This window comes from Lampris incognitus, chromosome 16 (genome assembly GCF_029633865.1).
Source record: "Lampris incognitus isolate fLamInc1 chromosome 16, fLamInc1.hap2, whole genome shotgun sequence".
NCBI lineage: Eukaryota > Metazoa > Chordata > Actinopteri > Lampriformes > Lampridae > Lampris > Lampris incognitus.
In genome coordinates, this window is record NC_079226.1 from 36,168,721 (window position 1) to 36,182,775 (window position 14,055).

Below are 14,055 nucleotides of genomic sequence, written 5' to 3' on the forward strand. Positions count from 1 at the left end.
CAACACACACTGGACTACTACAAAGACACTTGTGTATATAGACTACTGATGCAAATGGAGGCCTGACCCCTGAGTAGGGATATTTAATAGAAGTATAGCTCTATATTTAATTATTTTTTTTGCAACGGTTTCTTTCAAAATAGTCCATTTTGTATCGAGTGAAATGGTGTTTGTATATTTTATTGAAATATCTGGAAATATATTTTCGAACAACATTTGTGATTTTGTGTTCATTCTCCCCTGACAAGCAGATAGATGTACTTTTAGACAACAGGAAAAGCAGCTTTATGTTAAAGTAGCCGGGACATCTCATAATCCCAACGACTGGACTCAGCCTGGCACACTTCTGGCATGTCTTCATCAATCATGTCACCTGTTAGGCGTCAATTCTCATATTTTTTAGTAAAAACAACAACAACAACAACTAAAAATCAACACATACGATGACACAAAAAAAACATCTAGTCCAGTTGTCTTTATCCATGCTCAACAATCCAGGTAAGAAAATCAAAGAAGGTTGAATCAGTTCATCTGGATACAATGTTTATTGAATCAGTTCATCTGGATACAATGTTTATTGAATCAGTTCATCTGGATACAATGTTTATTGAATCAGTTCAACTGGATACAATGTTTATTGAATCAGTTCAACTGGATACAATGTTTATTGAATCAGTTCATCTGGATACAATGTTTATTGAATCAGTTCATCTGGATACAATGTTTATGGAATCAGTTCATCTGGATACAATGTTTATGGAATCAGTTCATCTGGATACAATGTTTATTGAATCAGTTCATCTGGATACAATGTTTATTGAATCAGTTCATCTGGATACAATGTTTATTGACAGATATGAAATGTATCTATCAATAAACATTGTATCCAGATGAACTGATTCAGTAAACATTGTATCCAGATGAGCTGATTCAGTAAACATTGTATCCAGATGAGCTGATTCAATAAACATTGTATCCAGATGAACTGATTCAGCCTTCTTTGATCTAGTTCAGTTGTCCACTAAATAGATGCCCACTTTTTACTCGACTCACGAGTCTCTGTATTAAATCCAGTCAACCAACACCGCTCCACTTGTAAACATGCGGCACGCCTCCCTATTAACTGAATAGCTGCACACTGATCAACACGGGCTCTCCTCAATCTGCACATCCAGCACCAACACAGGTCCGTTCACGTCGTCAGACAACAACAGGGACCCTCCGCAACGTACACTGACGTGTACAACCCAGCGGTGCCCCAGTAACATTATCTGCCCCTTGCAAACAGCTCTCTCCTCCATCACCCCCCGTGCCCCCAGACTAATCACACCATGGCGACTTGACCAGGAGACACATGGGGAGACGTTTCCTCCGGGGGTTTGATCTAAGGCAAAGCAGTTTATGCTCGAAGACCCCACCCCACCCTACCCCCCCCCACACCAGAGCAGAGCTAAGCAAATAAATACCCACCTTGGGGATAAGCTGACAGATCCATAGCCGGGGGTGGTAGGGGTCAGTCTGTCTCGGGGGCTAGGGAGCTGGGTCTCAGTGTTTAATCTGTTTAAATGGTCAATACGCCTGTTCTCACTGCTCCTCAATGAACGCGGCCTGCAAATGCCCACCCACCGCCAGCAGGTGTCCTGTCTCCGCTTGTTGAAGGTACAAGGGTGGTGGGGGGTGGTGTGGGGTGATGGGGGTGGCGGTGGGGGTCAGCTCCACTTGTTGAAGGTACAAGGGTGGTGGGGGGTGTTGGGGGTCAGCTCCGCTGAAAGGCGACGTCTCCCTTCCAGGAGGAGAGGGACCCATGCTGTCTGCTGATGCCTGGCCGACAGACTCACAGGATAAACCACGGGGGGGGGGGCTGGGGGGGGCTGAGCGTGTATAAAGGATTGGGATGTACCAATTGGATCCATCAGAGCAGCTAATTGGGGTGGTCAACCTGAAGCACCCCCCCTTGTCCAGTAAGCAATTTAAACGTATTTAAAAGAAAGGGGGCGCACGCTGCTTTGTTTCCCCTCCCTGTACTCGTAGGATATCTAATTAAACAAGCGGTCATTGTTCGGGACATGGCAGCTCCCATAGTGTCCCATCCAGGTTGAGATGGTGCACACACCATCCGGACCACAGCTACAACCTTTGGGACGTAATTTGGACAAATGTAAAATTTAAACAGTATGCATTCACTAATTTGTGTCTTGTTCCACCAAGTCCTGACAAATAAGACAGAAAGCAGATCATCATCCACGAACATCCCATCCCTCCATCCTCGTCCCACTCCTCTGCAAGGACAACTCACAAAATCAGTCCAGTCCGCGTCCAGTCTGCACTGATGCACGGTGTCTGGCAGGATTTATTAAAAGGAGAACTTTAATAAACTGTAAAAGAGCTGATCTCTCTCTCTTTCTGCACCCCCCCCCCACCCCCACCTCCTGGTTTGGGACTGGTTCTAGACCAGCCAGGCTGAGTGAGGCGCCACCAAAGGGAGCAGCCTTTTTTTTCTTCCTCCGTGAGACTCCGGAGGGAGAGATGTCTCTGATGTGATCATCCTGCGGGAAGCAGATCTCCCAGCTCCTCTCCTCTCTCTCCACAGAGCCACATAATCCCATTGAGCGATAGAAAGGAGCAACAGTGAGAGGCCTGGGAAAGAACCTGGGGAAGGTTGGGGGGAGAGAGAGAGAGAGAGAGAGAGAGAGAGAGAGAGAGAGAGAGAGAGAGAGAGAGAGAGAGAGAGAGAGAGAGAGAGAGAGAGAGAGAGAGAGAGAGAGAGAGAGAGGGGGGGGGGGGGGGAAGGAGGGGTCACGGGGCTCATCGTGCCAATTAGCACAGGGCACCTTAACCCCTGGAAACATGGCTAAGTCTCCCTGCAGGATCTGTATTACCGCAGAATCCTTCATTGCCCCGCTAAGCCTCCGTTTCATCTGCTCTGCTCGTCTGAGCTGTCCGCTTTCTCTCTGTCGCTTCATTCACCGGCTGCGCTATAAAGGTGCCGGAGCCCGTGCCGACGGCACCGAAGGGGAGACGCACCGGTAACTTCCGGTAAACCACACACCCACGGGTGCACGTGGTACAAGGACCCCACAACCTCCCGAACGGTGCGACGAGACATGAGATGGTGTAACATTACAACTCAACAATGTACTTTCAGCGTCCATTTGCTCGGGATTATGATGGCGGTCAACACTTGTGGGGTGGTGGGGGGGAGGGGCCTCGACCCTGCCCCGTAACCAGTACGTTACAAACATTATGGAGTACTGATAGGCGTCTGGTTCTCCTCTAAAAAAAGAAAGAGATAATTATTGTGTTATAAACATGCTGTGCATAACTGTAGTCCACTGACTTCCGGTTTCTACTGCAGCGGTCATACCAGTTTCCTGTTTGTTGGCGCGTGCTATTGACAGCGGCATGTTTTTCGCGATTCCTGCAAGACTCGCCATGGACAGGGTGCAGGTGAAACTTTCTGTCAATAGCACGCGCGCCAACAGGAAACTGGTATGACCGCTGCAGTAGAAACCGGAAGTCAGTGGACTATAGTTACGCACAGAGCCGACTGACTTAAGATTTAACGTTTGTCAGAAACGGCGGATTAGGCCACACAATCGCGCGTTAGGTTACTGAAACCGAGTCGCACCTTTGTGGATTGAGCTGCCATATTGCTTTTCAGCAAGCCTCCATCTTTTCAATCAATAAGTAATTGGAAATTAGCATAATTTCTACAGCTCCGAGCCTCCCATTTGCAAGGCACAAAGCGTTTCCTAAATGACACGCCTCGGGCAATGTGAGTCAATGAGTCTTGGCCGTGGCCCCATTGTTGGTCCACACCTACATTGTGATGCACCCCGGGAAGGTGTGGAAGTTCTCATGCGGCCCAGCCACGGCCAATAGCATGAGGGCACTTCATTTAAGCAGGGGGGGGATGCATTTTAGGGCAAGCGATTGTAAAAAGAAAAGAAGAAAAAAACCCTCTCTCTCTCTCTCTCTCTCTCTCTCGTTTGCATTTTATTTGCACAGGCGAGGGCCCATCGTCTCCATCTAATAGTCATTAAGTCCCATTACACCCGTTTGAAGTGGACGCGGTCTGTTGTCCCGCAGGGGGGGGGGGGGTGGCGGCAGAGCCCGTCCCGGTGTGCGGGAGAAAAGTCTTTTTGAAACAGAAAACACGTCCCCTCTGTCAGGAAACACCACTTCCTGTCCCGTGCAGCAGCAGCCCCCCCCCTCCTCCCCCTCCCCCCCCCCAGCGCAGGAGACAGGCAAGTGTAACGAAATGGCTGCACTGATAGTTTTTATTTTTATTTGAATTTCAACAACTTATACGGCCAAATTCACAGTTTTGCCTGTTGCCCCCCACCCCCAGCTGTACCTGCATGGTTCACAGATAACTTAACGAGAGGGAGTAAAAAAATAAAAAGGGGGGGGGGAGAAACCCACTTTACTTCAGATTGAAGCGTACTTATAATGGCGGTACTTATAATGGCGGGGTGGGGTGTGGGGGGGGGCTGGTGTTTGTTTGTATTGGTGGAGGGGTGGGGGATGGGGTGGGGGATGGGGTGGGGGTCATGGCCCCCGTGCAGGTGGCGGGCTCAGCCCCCGTTTCTCACGCAGGCGGCACATACGCAGCGACGTGTCACTTCTCTCATCTCGTTATAACGGGGTGAAAATTTCCAGTTGTTTAAGTGGAACAGCTTAGCTGAGCACACAACGCTAATGCCCAACAAAACGGCCACTTAGTGCCCCGGCGCAAGCCGGGAGGCGCGAGCTGGGCGAGGCCGAGCCGTTGTTGGCGACGACGAAACAGTCGCCCGCTTGCAGCCACATCCACCATGACAGAGACGAGCCTCGAAATCACTCCTCAGCCAACTGGAGGCTTGGTAAGAGGGGCTGTCTAGTTTTGGTGGGTTTTATTTAGCTCCTACACGGCAAATACGCCCTGCCTCCGTTTCGCCACTGGGTGGCAGCATTGTGTTAGAAAGCCTCGCCTGCTTTGAACGCTCCGGGGGCCCCGAAGCTGTCGTGTTGGTGAATTGTGGGGAATATTACTTGACTTACTTACGCGTCAGCGTGGGGAAAGTATCAAGCGTGGACGATTCTCCCGCCAACTGAGGCAGGTACCGTATTCCCTCCAAACTGCTCCCAGGATCTCCAATCGTTTCAGCAGAGGCTGAATCGCGCACACGGATCCATTCCGTCCGTCATCCGAACCGCTTATCCTGCTCTCAGGGTGGCGGGGATGCTGGAGCCTATCCCAGCAGCCACTGGGCGGCACGCGGGGAGACACCCTGGACATGCCGCCACAACATCACAGAGGGCCCCCCCACACACACACACACACACACACACACATACACTCCTATCCTATGAGGACCCCTCATTGACTACATTCATTTCCTAACCCTTACCCCTATCCTTGTGAGGACCTCTGAAATGTCCACACCAGGGAGGTGCTGTCAGGTTTTGCTATCCTAATGAGGACATTTGGTCCACACAAGGATAGCTAAACGTGTGCACACACACACACACACACACACACACACACACACACACACACACACACACACACACACACACACACACAAACACACACACACACACACACACACACACACACACACACACACACACACACACACACACACACACACACACACACACAAACACACACATTCATACTTAGGGGCAATTTAGCATGGCCGATTCAGCTGACCTACATGTCTTTGGACTGTGGGAGGAGATGTGTTATTATAATCGTCTTCAAACAAAAAAAGCGGGATTTAATGTCATGGGGGGGGCGGGGGTGACACGACTGTCCAGGAAAAACACGTCTGCCTCGAAACAACATCGCAGAACTGGGAATATATCATTCGCAGGAACGATCGCTATTATTGAAGAACGGAAAACAAAACCAAAGTGTCCAAATCAAAGTGTCCAGCAGAGGGCGACACTTCGACATGGAAACGGGACCTGGAGCCGTACAGGGTGACCGCGCTCCCTGCCGAAACAGGCGCCCCGGCAGTTTGAAGCGTTATTACGGGGCTCCGCTGACAGCGGGGCGCACCGACGTCCAGGTGTGTGTTGTGCGCAGGGGCAAGACGTGGGGCGACCTCCCGCTTCTCCTCTCCCGGTCCCGGTCCCGGTCCCGGTCCCGGTCCATCACGTTGGCTCGACTCTCAACAAATCCCGTGCGGAGCCTCAGGGGGGGAAAGCACGTCGGCTTGTTATGTTAATGTTAAGCGGTTTGGCCATCCATTAACCAGCGGTGATGGGGATCAGTGGCCACAGGGCGCGCAAGGGTTTCATCATTAAACTTAGCAATGCGTTTCTAACTCGCCCCCAAAATTCCTGGCGCACCCAGAGCACCTTCACACCGCGGTTTCGCTGCACAAAAAGAAAAGAACCAACGGCAAGATACAAAAAAAAAGAAGATAACGAGGCTCAAATGTGAGCACATGTGGGCCAACATGTTGCTCGGAGACGGAAAAACACTTCGTCATCGTGAGGAAACACAAATCAACACAGTTAAGCCGAACACACTCAGACGGGTTGGCCTGTTTCTAAGCTAGCCAGTAACTGATGGCCGTAGCAGTCCACCTCACTATAAACCTCCACCCCGCGTTTCCTCATGGCGCGCTGATCCAGGGGGGAGGCGGATGTGGGCAGATGTACACCAAGTTGATGTCCCATGATATCTCATGAGCGCGCGCGCACATGCGCGCGCGCTCATGAAGTCCCGAGAGCCAGCGGGACACACTGGGCCGTCTCGTGCAAGTGTGGTTGGTGGGCTGTATGTGTCAGAACCTGAGCAGAAATATAGCATGGAGCGCGCGCTGCGTTTAGGAGCCTTTAGCCTCTAAACACCTAATAAACAACTTGTTCTGCCTCATCATTTACATCGCTAATGATTTTCTAATGCCGCCTCGGCGCAAACGAGCATATTAGCCGGATAATGATTAGCCCGGTTAACTCGGGCCTCTGTGGAAGATTCACGAGCGCGCGGCCACGCTGGGATTCACATCCTCCACCTCCGTACGAAGGCTACGTCCGGAATGAGCCAATTAGCATCCGGCGGGCCAAGGTAAAATATTACACACGTCTTACTGGATGAGCTTAATGAAGAGCCACGAGACCCCGAGGAGACAGCAGATACCTCTAAAACCCTCCACTTCTCATCTGTTTAACAATGTCTTTTAAACAAATATATATACATTTATATATATATATATGTATATAAAATTTATTTATTTATTTATTTATTTAAAAGAAAGACAAACTGCTAACCAAAGGCGAAAACGGAGTTATTTCCCCGCCTTTGGTTAACGGTTTGTCTTTCTTTACTGCAGACTTTAAAACCCGATGAACATTAATTTCCCCAGACAACTTCTTTACCCGAGTATGAAAATGAAAACATAATACGACTACTACTACTACTACTACTACTAATAATAATAATAATGATGGTGATGATAACGATAATGACAATAATAATCATAATACTAATGATAATGACAATAATATAATGATAAAATAATAATAACAATAACAATACTAATAATAACAATAATATAATGATAAAATAATAATAACAATAACAATACTAATAATAACAATAAGAGTAATGTGATTATGATGATAATAATAATAACAATAACAATAATATATTATGATAATAATAGTCATGATAATGACAATAACAAGAACAACAATAATAATAATTATAATTATAATTATAATAATAATACGAATAATTATAATGATGATGATAATATAACAACAATAATAATAACAACAATAAGTTTAATGATGATGATAATAATAATAGTAATTATAATGATTATAATAATGTCTTTATGCACGCTCAGTAATGCAGGTAAGGAGATCAGAGGAACCAGACTCAGCTCACCCGGACACAGCGTTTATGGAGAGGAGGGTTTGTGATGAAACGTATCTGTAGATAGACGCTGTATGCAGATGAGCTGAGTCTACTTTCTGTGGTAACGACCGTGATGGGTTTGAACGGTGGCCAGATGTGACGTGTGCGCTGTGATGGCGTCCGCGTGAGTGAACCAGGAGGAGGGGGGTCGGTGAGAACATGATGGAGAACGACAGGGCTCTCTCTCTCCTGCACATCCACACAAAGACCTGGAGGAGTCAGAACAGCACCTGCACGGCCAACACAAACTCTTACCTTCAACTCAGCAAGAGAGAGAGAGAGAGAGAGAGAGAGAGAGAGGAGAGAGAGAGAGAGAGAGAGAGAGAGAGAGAGAGAGAGAGAGAGAGAGAGAGAGAGAGAGAGAGAGAGAGAGAGAGAGAGAGGAGAGGAGAGGGAGAGGGTGGTGGTGGTGGGTGGGGGGTAAAAACATCTAGCTTTAGGGATTCAGTGGTTGCTGTCCGTGTCATTAGTAGAGCTGCTAAATGAGGTGACCTTCATGTGGGTCCACTTTCCTGTGTAGCGGCCTGTGTCCACACTTCAGCGTGGACACAACAGGTAAATATCCTTATTATGATCATATTGTCCCACTGTTATGAGCTGCGATTATAACCGCACACACACACACACCCTCCCCTCCCCTCCACTCCAGTTCTGCCCCCCGCTTGTGTGATCTGTGAGCCGGCGCTCGGGGGAGCGGCTCATTGGCGGAGCGCCCGTTCGTCCAATCAGCGCGCTCGGCGTGCGGCGTCAGAGCGCGCATGAGGATTCAAAGTGGTCGGTGCGCACTGCCTCGTGTGCTCCTCCATAGGGCGCACGCAGACGCTCCCGGATCTTTGCATTTTAAGGCGCTGTTGGTTTTTATAGCGGCGGCGGCGGCGGCTCTACTGGATAAAGCGAGTCTCCCGCGCGCCCCCCCCCGCCCCCTCGCCCCCTCCAGCGGCCACCATGCCCCCTTTTCCTGCGTTGTAAGAGGTATATATATATATTTATATATATATATATATACACACACATATATATTTATCCCCCCCCCCCCCCTGTGGACGCCTAATCTGAGTGGTTGTTTCCAGAGACCATGTTTTCGTCCGCGGGCAAGCGATGCTTCACGATCGAGTCCCTGGTGGCCAAGGAGAGTCCTCTCTCCGCCGAGGAGCCCATCCGCCCCACGGCCTTGACTTACTCCGGCCCCGCGGCGGACGCCTTCATGAACGGCTACCAGGGCCCGGCGGGCAGGTCTCTGTATCAGGGCCCGGAGCTGGTGTTCCCGGAGACCGTGAACCATCACTCCCTGCACGCCATGACGCCGCACCAGCTGGGCGGCTCGCACCTGCAGCATCCGCACTTCTTCGGGACGCAGCACCGGGACCCGCTCAACTTCTACCCCTGGGTCTTACGGAATAGGTTTTTCGGGCACAGGTTTCAAGGTAAGGTCGGGCGTGCGTGTGCGTGTGCGTGCGCGTGTTTGCATGCCGAACTAAAATACGTATATTGACAACGTGGAGGGGGGGGGGGGGGCGCGAGCGTGCTGAAGATGACAGACCCCGCGTCATTCCCGGCACGGTACAGGCCTGTAACCCAGAACAGATTAAAGGGTGTAAAGAGAGACGGTTCTGATCGCGAGAGTTTCATTTGTTGGTCGTGTTGTTTGTGTAAAAGCAGCAAAACACACAGAACAACCCTTACCCCCCCCCCCCCCACACACATACACACACAGTTCACAGGCTCGCTGCTTAATAACGTGGGTGATCACTACGGGGAGATACCGGTCCGATGTGGTGCAGGATTTGTAGCCAGGTCGGTTCGGTGTCGTCAGGTTTTGTATGTGGTTATTAATGTAAGACAGCAGATCAGCTGAAGAGCTGAATTAAACCCCCCAACTTCCCACTAAAAGCCATCCGTTACCCCCTACGTAGGCGTGCAACTCTAAACCACATCGAAATCATATACAATTACACATGTAGAATAATAAATAATAAATTTCTTCATTTATTGTTCAAATTAGAGGGGGGGGGGTCATCTTGCCTTTGTTTCAGATCTGCAGGAAAAATAAAACCCGGTGCAGGTAAACGTGCTGTAATGCCAGCCAGCACACGTGCTGGGCAGGTTCCTTGCAGGGACGGTGACTGGTGTATTTTAATTATCTAATACATTACTGGCCTGTGTAGATCAGTAATTACCATGTGATGAAGGGTTTTATGTGATCTCAGCAGGATGTGTTCAGGGTTTTTAGGAGACACGTGGGCAGCTCCCAGCAAAGGCCTCCTCCTCTCTCTTGTTGTTCTAGACTTTAAATAATATTAACAGAGAAACGAAGCCTCCAGGTAGAGAATTATAATTATATCTATATAATTATAATTATAATTATATAGATATAGGTGTACCTGTATCGACTCCTCTGACCACACAAATAAAACCACCACCTCCTCCTGCAGGAGCCATCCTCACAATAAACATGTAGACGTTGTGAGGTGTGGGTCGGTGTTGTTCGTCATGTCATGTTTCACATCTGCATGACGTGCGACCTATACTCCGGTCAAACGGCCACAGCGGACCGCAGTCCGGGATCTAAAGCCGACTACCTAAGCACGAGCCTGCCATGCAGACAGGTCTACATATAGTGCATGCTCTCCGGAGCCGGAGCCTGTAGCACGAGCGGGGACGGACGGGCCGTGCAGCCCATAACGGGGTGGGTACTACTTGCTAATCTGACGGGAGACGCTGTGGCCGCGGCCGTGTCCCCCTTCCAGGAAACGACGTGTCCCAGGACGGCCTGCTGCTGCACGGCCCCTTCGCCAGGAAGCCCAAGCGCATCCGGACGGCCTTCTCCCCGTCCCAGCTGCTGCGGCTGGAGAGAGCCTTCGAGAAGAACCACTACGTGGTGGGAGCCGAGCGGAAGCAGCTGGCCAGCAGCCTGAGCCTATCAGAGACCCAGGTGAGGAGCGACCACCGTCTGGCCCACCATTTCCGTTTATGTTGTGATGCCCGGTATCGGTGTACCTTGCTTAATTAATAAATTTGTTAATATAATATATATTTATTTATATAATGTGATATAAATACAGTTATTCGTATAAATATATATTCATTTATATAATGTAATATAAATATTATTAATCATATTAAGATTTATTTATCTATATAATGTAATATAAATACAATTATTCATATAAATATATATTCATTTATATATCATATAAATATAATTATTTATATTTATATATATATTTATATAATGTAATATACAGTTATTCATATAAATATATATTCATTTATATAATGCCATATAAATGTAATTATTTATATTAATATATATTTAGTTATATAATGTAATATTTTTTAAATAATTAATATCATTATTTATATAAATATAATTATTTATGTACAGAAATATCATTATTTATATAAATACATATTTATTTATGTTATATATATATATATATATATATATATATATATATATATATATATATATATATATGCTTTCACTTTGTTTTGAAAAATACTACCACGCCGAAAATACTTATACTTATTATAAATACTTATTATAGTTATTATTATAATGTCGTTTTTGTGCGGCTGTTTTGAAACGCCTCAAAATGCTTAAACTAAAAGATATATAAACAAACAAACACAATAATTATAATATTATTAGGCCTAGTCTGTCTGTCACTGATTATTTGGTGTATGTATATATATATATATATATATATATATATATATATATATGATGATTGCTTATAGCATGAAACAGGTCGTCTCGTAGATAATTTACTTGACTAACCGGATTATATATAAACAAACACAATAATTATACTAATAGTAAGCCGAGCCTGTCTCTGACTATTGGGTGGATGTATAAGATCAGAAGGGTGATCTGGCTGATAGGCCTTGTGTTTCTCATTAACTAATAGTATAGTAGTATAGTAGTATAATAGTACAGCAGGCCTCAGAGGCCGGCATTAAAACCACTGTATTTGACATAAACAGTGCGCGTGCTGTCAGTAAAACAGCAGTGTTTCCCTCTGCGGCTCTAAACACCTCCCTCGTTAAACGGCCGCTCGTTATTCTCCACCCAGTAAACACCGCGGAGGTCCGTTTCCCAGGATGTGTAACTATTCATAAGGGGGCCGTGTACCGGGGCCGTGTACCGGGGCCGTGTAACGGGGCCGTGTACCGGGGCCGTGTACCGGGGCCGTGCGGTCCACGGTGCGACGGGCTGCGAGGAGACGCAGACCGTCGCGTGGCGCCGCGCGCGAGAGGAGCTCTGCATGGGGGTGAGCCCACACAGAACTCAGCTCCGCTTGGATCAATGCGCAGCAGACCCCGCGGACTACACCGGACCAGTGGAGCTGGGCGCTCGTGGAAATCAGTGTAGTCCCGGAAGTCACCAAAACCAGATAGCGCAACACTGATAGGTGACGTTAGAGGGACTGGGGTATTTGTAAGGGCCCAGTGTTGGACTGCTCAACACCTCCTGTGAGGAAATGTTGTCCACACTGGGACACACAGAAACCACAAAAGTGGACTCTAGTGGTAATACAGACTGAAATACAGAGCGCGCGTAAAGACGCGGATTAAAATAATGTGTGGATGAAAACCAGGCTGACGCACCATATCTCGCCCGGCCGGCACAGGCGGCCTGTTAACTTGGGGGATGTGAACGTCTGGGGTTTCCTTGACCGGGTTTTGTAAACGCTCTTCCGATGTCCTCCAGGTGAAGGTGTGGTTCCAAAACAGGCGGACCAAGTACAAGCGGCAGAAGCTGGAGGAGGAAGGTCCGGACAACCAACAGAAGAAGAAGGGCAACCACCACATCAACAGGTGGCGCATCGCCACCAAGCAGGCCGGCTCCGAGGACATTGACGTGACCTCAGAGGACTAAGATCTTCAAAACGCCACCCCCCCCAACCCCTCCACCCACCACGCGCCCCAGAGGACCAACCCTATTTATTGTGTAAATGTCATTAAGTATGTTTAGACGCATTAGAGGGAGACACGGGGACTTAACTTAAGCGATCATCACCCGATTCTTCAGCGAGACGCTGCACCGAGCACGTGACGTGTGTGGGGGGGGGGGGACAGTACACGTTGCTCTCAAGTACACGAACCCACCCCTCATATTCGGGGTCTTACCCCGCAGGCCCCAAATCCTCCCATCAATCTGCAAAGACTGGAGGTAGCTCATTTGTTCCATGTCAACCGTTTTGTTTTTTTTGTTTTTGTTTGTTGTTTTGTATTGTATGTTGGCTACCTTTGAGATTATTATTATTATTATTATTATTAATTGTAATTACTGGTTTCAACAACAACACGCGTCGACCTCGCCAACCTTCCTCCAGTTGCGCAACTCGTTTTCCAACATATTCCAAATTTGCCTTCACGCATTTTACAACTCTTCAGATTATCTTGGCTGCTGTCCGCCATACCGGGGAAAAAACCGGAAATTAATTTAACGGCGGGTCGTAAATTTTCAAAAATTTGCCCTCCTCCTGCCCCCCCCGCCCCCGCCCCCGCCCCGTTGCCAGCCAAACGCTCATAACTCGTGAGGATTCTGCACGGCGCCTGCAGGGCCTCTCTGCAGAGGGTTTGAGCAGCCGTGCGTGACTCTCATGGGGGGGACGGAGGAAAACTGCTACAGCGCCCCCTGGTGTGAAGAGCAGGTCGTGCCACAGTATTGACGCCAGGGTCTAAATGAATGCACATGTGTGCATAAACGGGCAAAACAGAGCAACTGTACTTTTCTACCAGCGCACGTTGGAGTCGGTCGTCTTGAGGCATTTCCGGCGGCAGGCAGAGCCCTGCTCGGTGACGTCACTCGGTAGTCGTGACAGCGCCGCTCGGGTTTAATTGGCGGGACTAATTAATTAGTGCCAACGTGCGCTGGCAGACGGCACCGCGGGTCAGAGATAAAGGCGCGGGTACGCGCAGCGCGTGCAGACTTCACCGAGCAACGTGTAGTATAATGTATATCGAAACATGATTTTCACGCAGAACATGTAATAACAGAAAGATGTTTTCCAAATAAAAAGAAAAAAAAAACAAAAACAAAAACAAACCGAAGTGGTGAGACGTGCAGAAGTGTGTTTGGATATCCTGAGCCAGCTCGAGGCGCTATAGCCCGCAGGGGCGGAGGT

General features: G+C 48.3%; 1 protein-coding gene across 1 annotated transcript; it reads left to right on the top strand.

Moving 5' to 3' along the window:
* The first annotated feature begins 8,996 nt into the window (after positions 1 to 8,996).
* emx1 (empty spiracles homeobox 1) lies at positions 8,997 to 12,803 on the top strand. The gene is made up of 3 exons (XM_056296400.1): positions 8,997 to 9,345; positions 10,669 to 10,853; positions 12,636 to 12,803. The coding sequence occupies exons 1-3, from the start codon at positions 8,997 to 8,999 to the stop codon at positions 12,801 to 12,803; spliced, it is 702 nt and encodes a 233-aa protein (XP_056152375.1).
* The last annotated feature ends 1,252 nt before the right edge of the window (positions 12,804 to 14,055 follow it).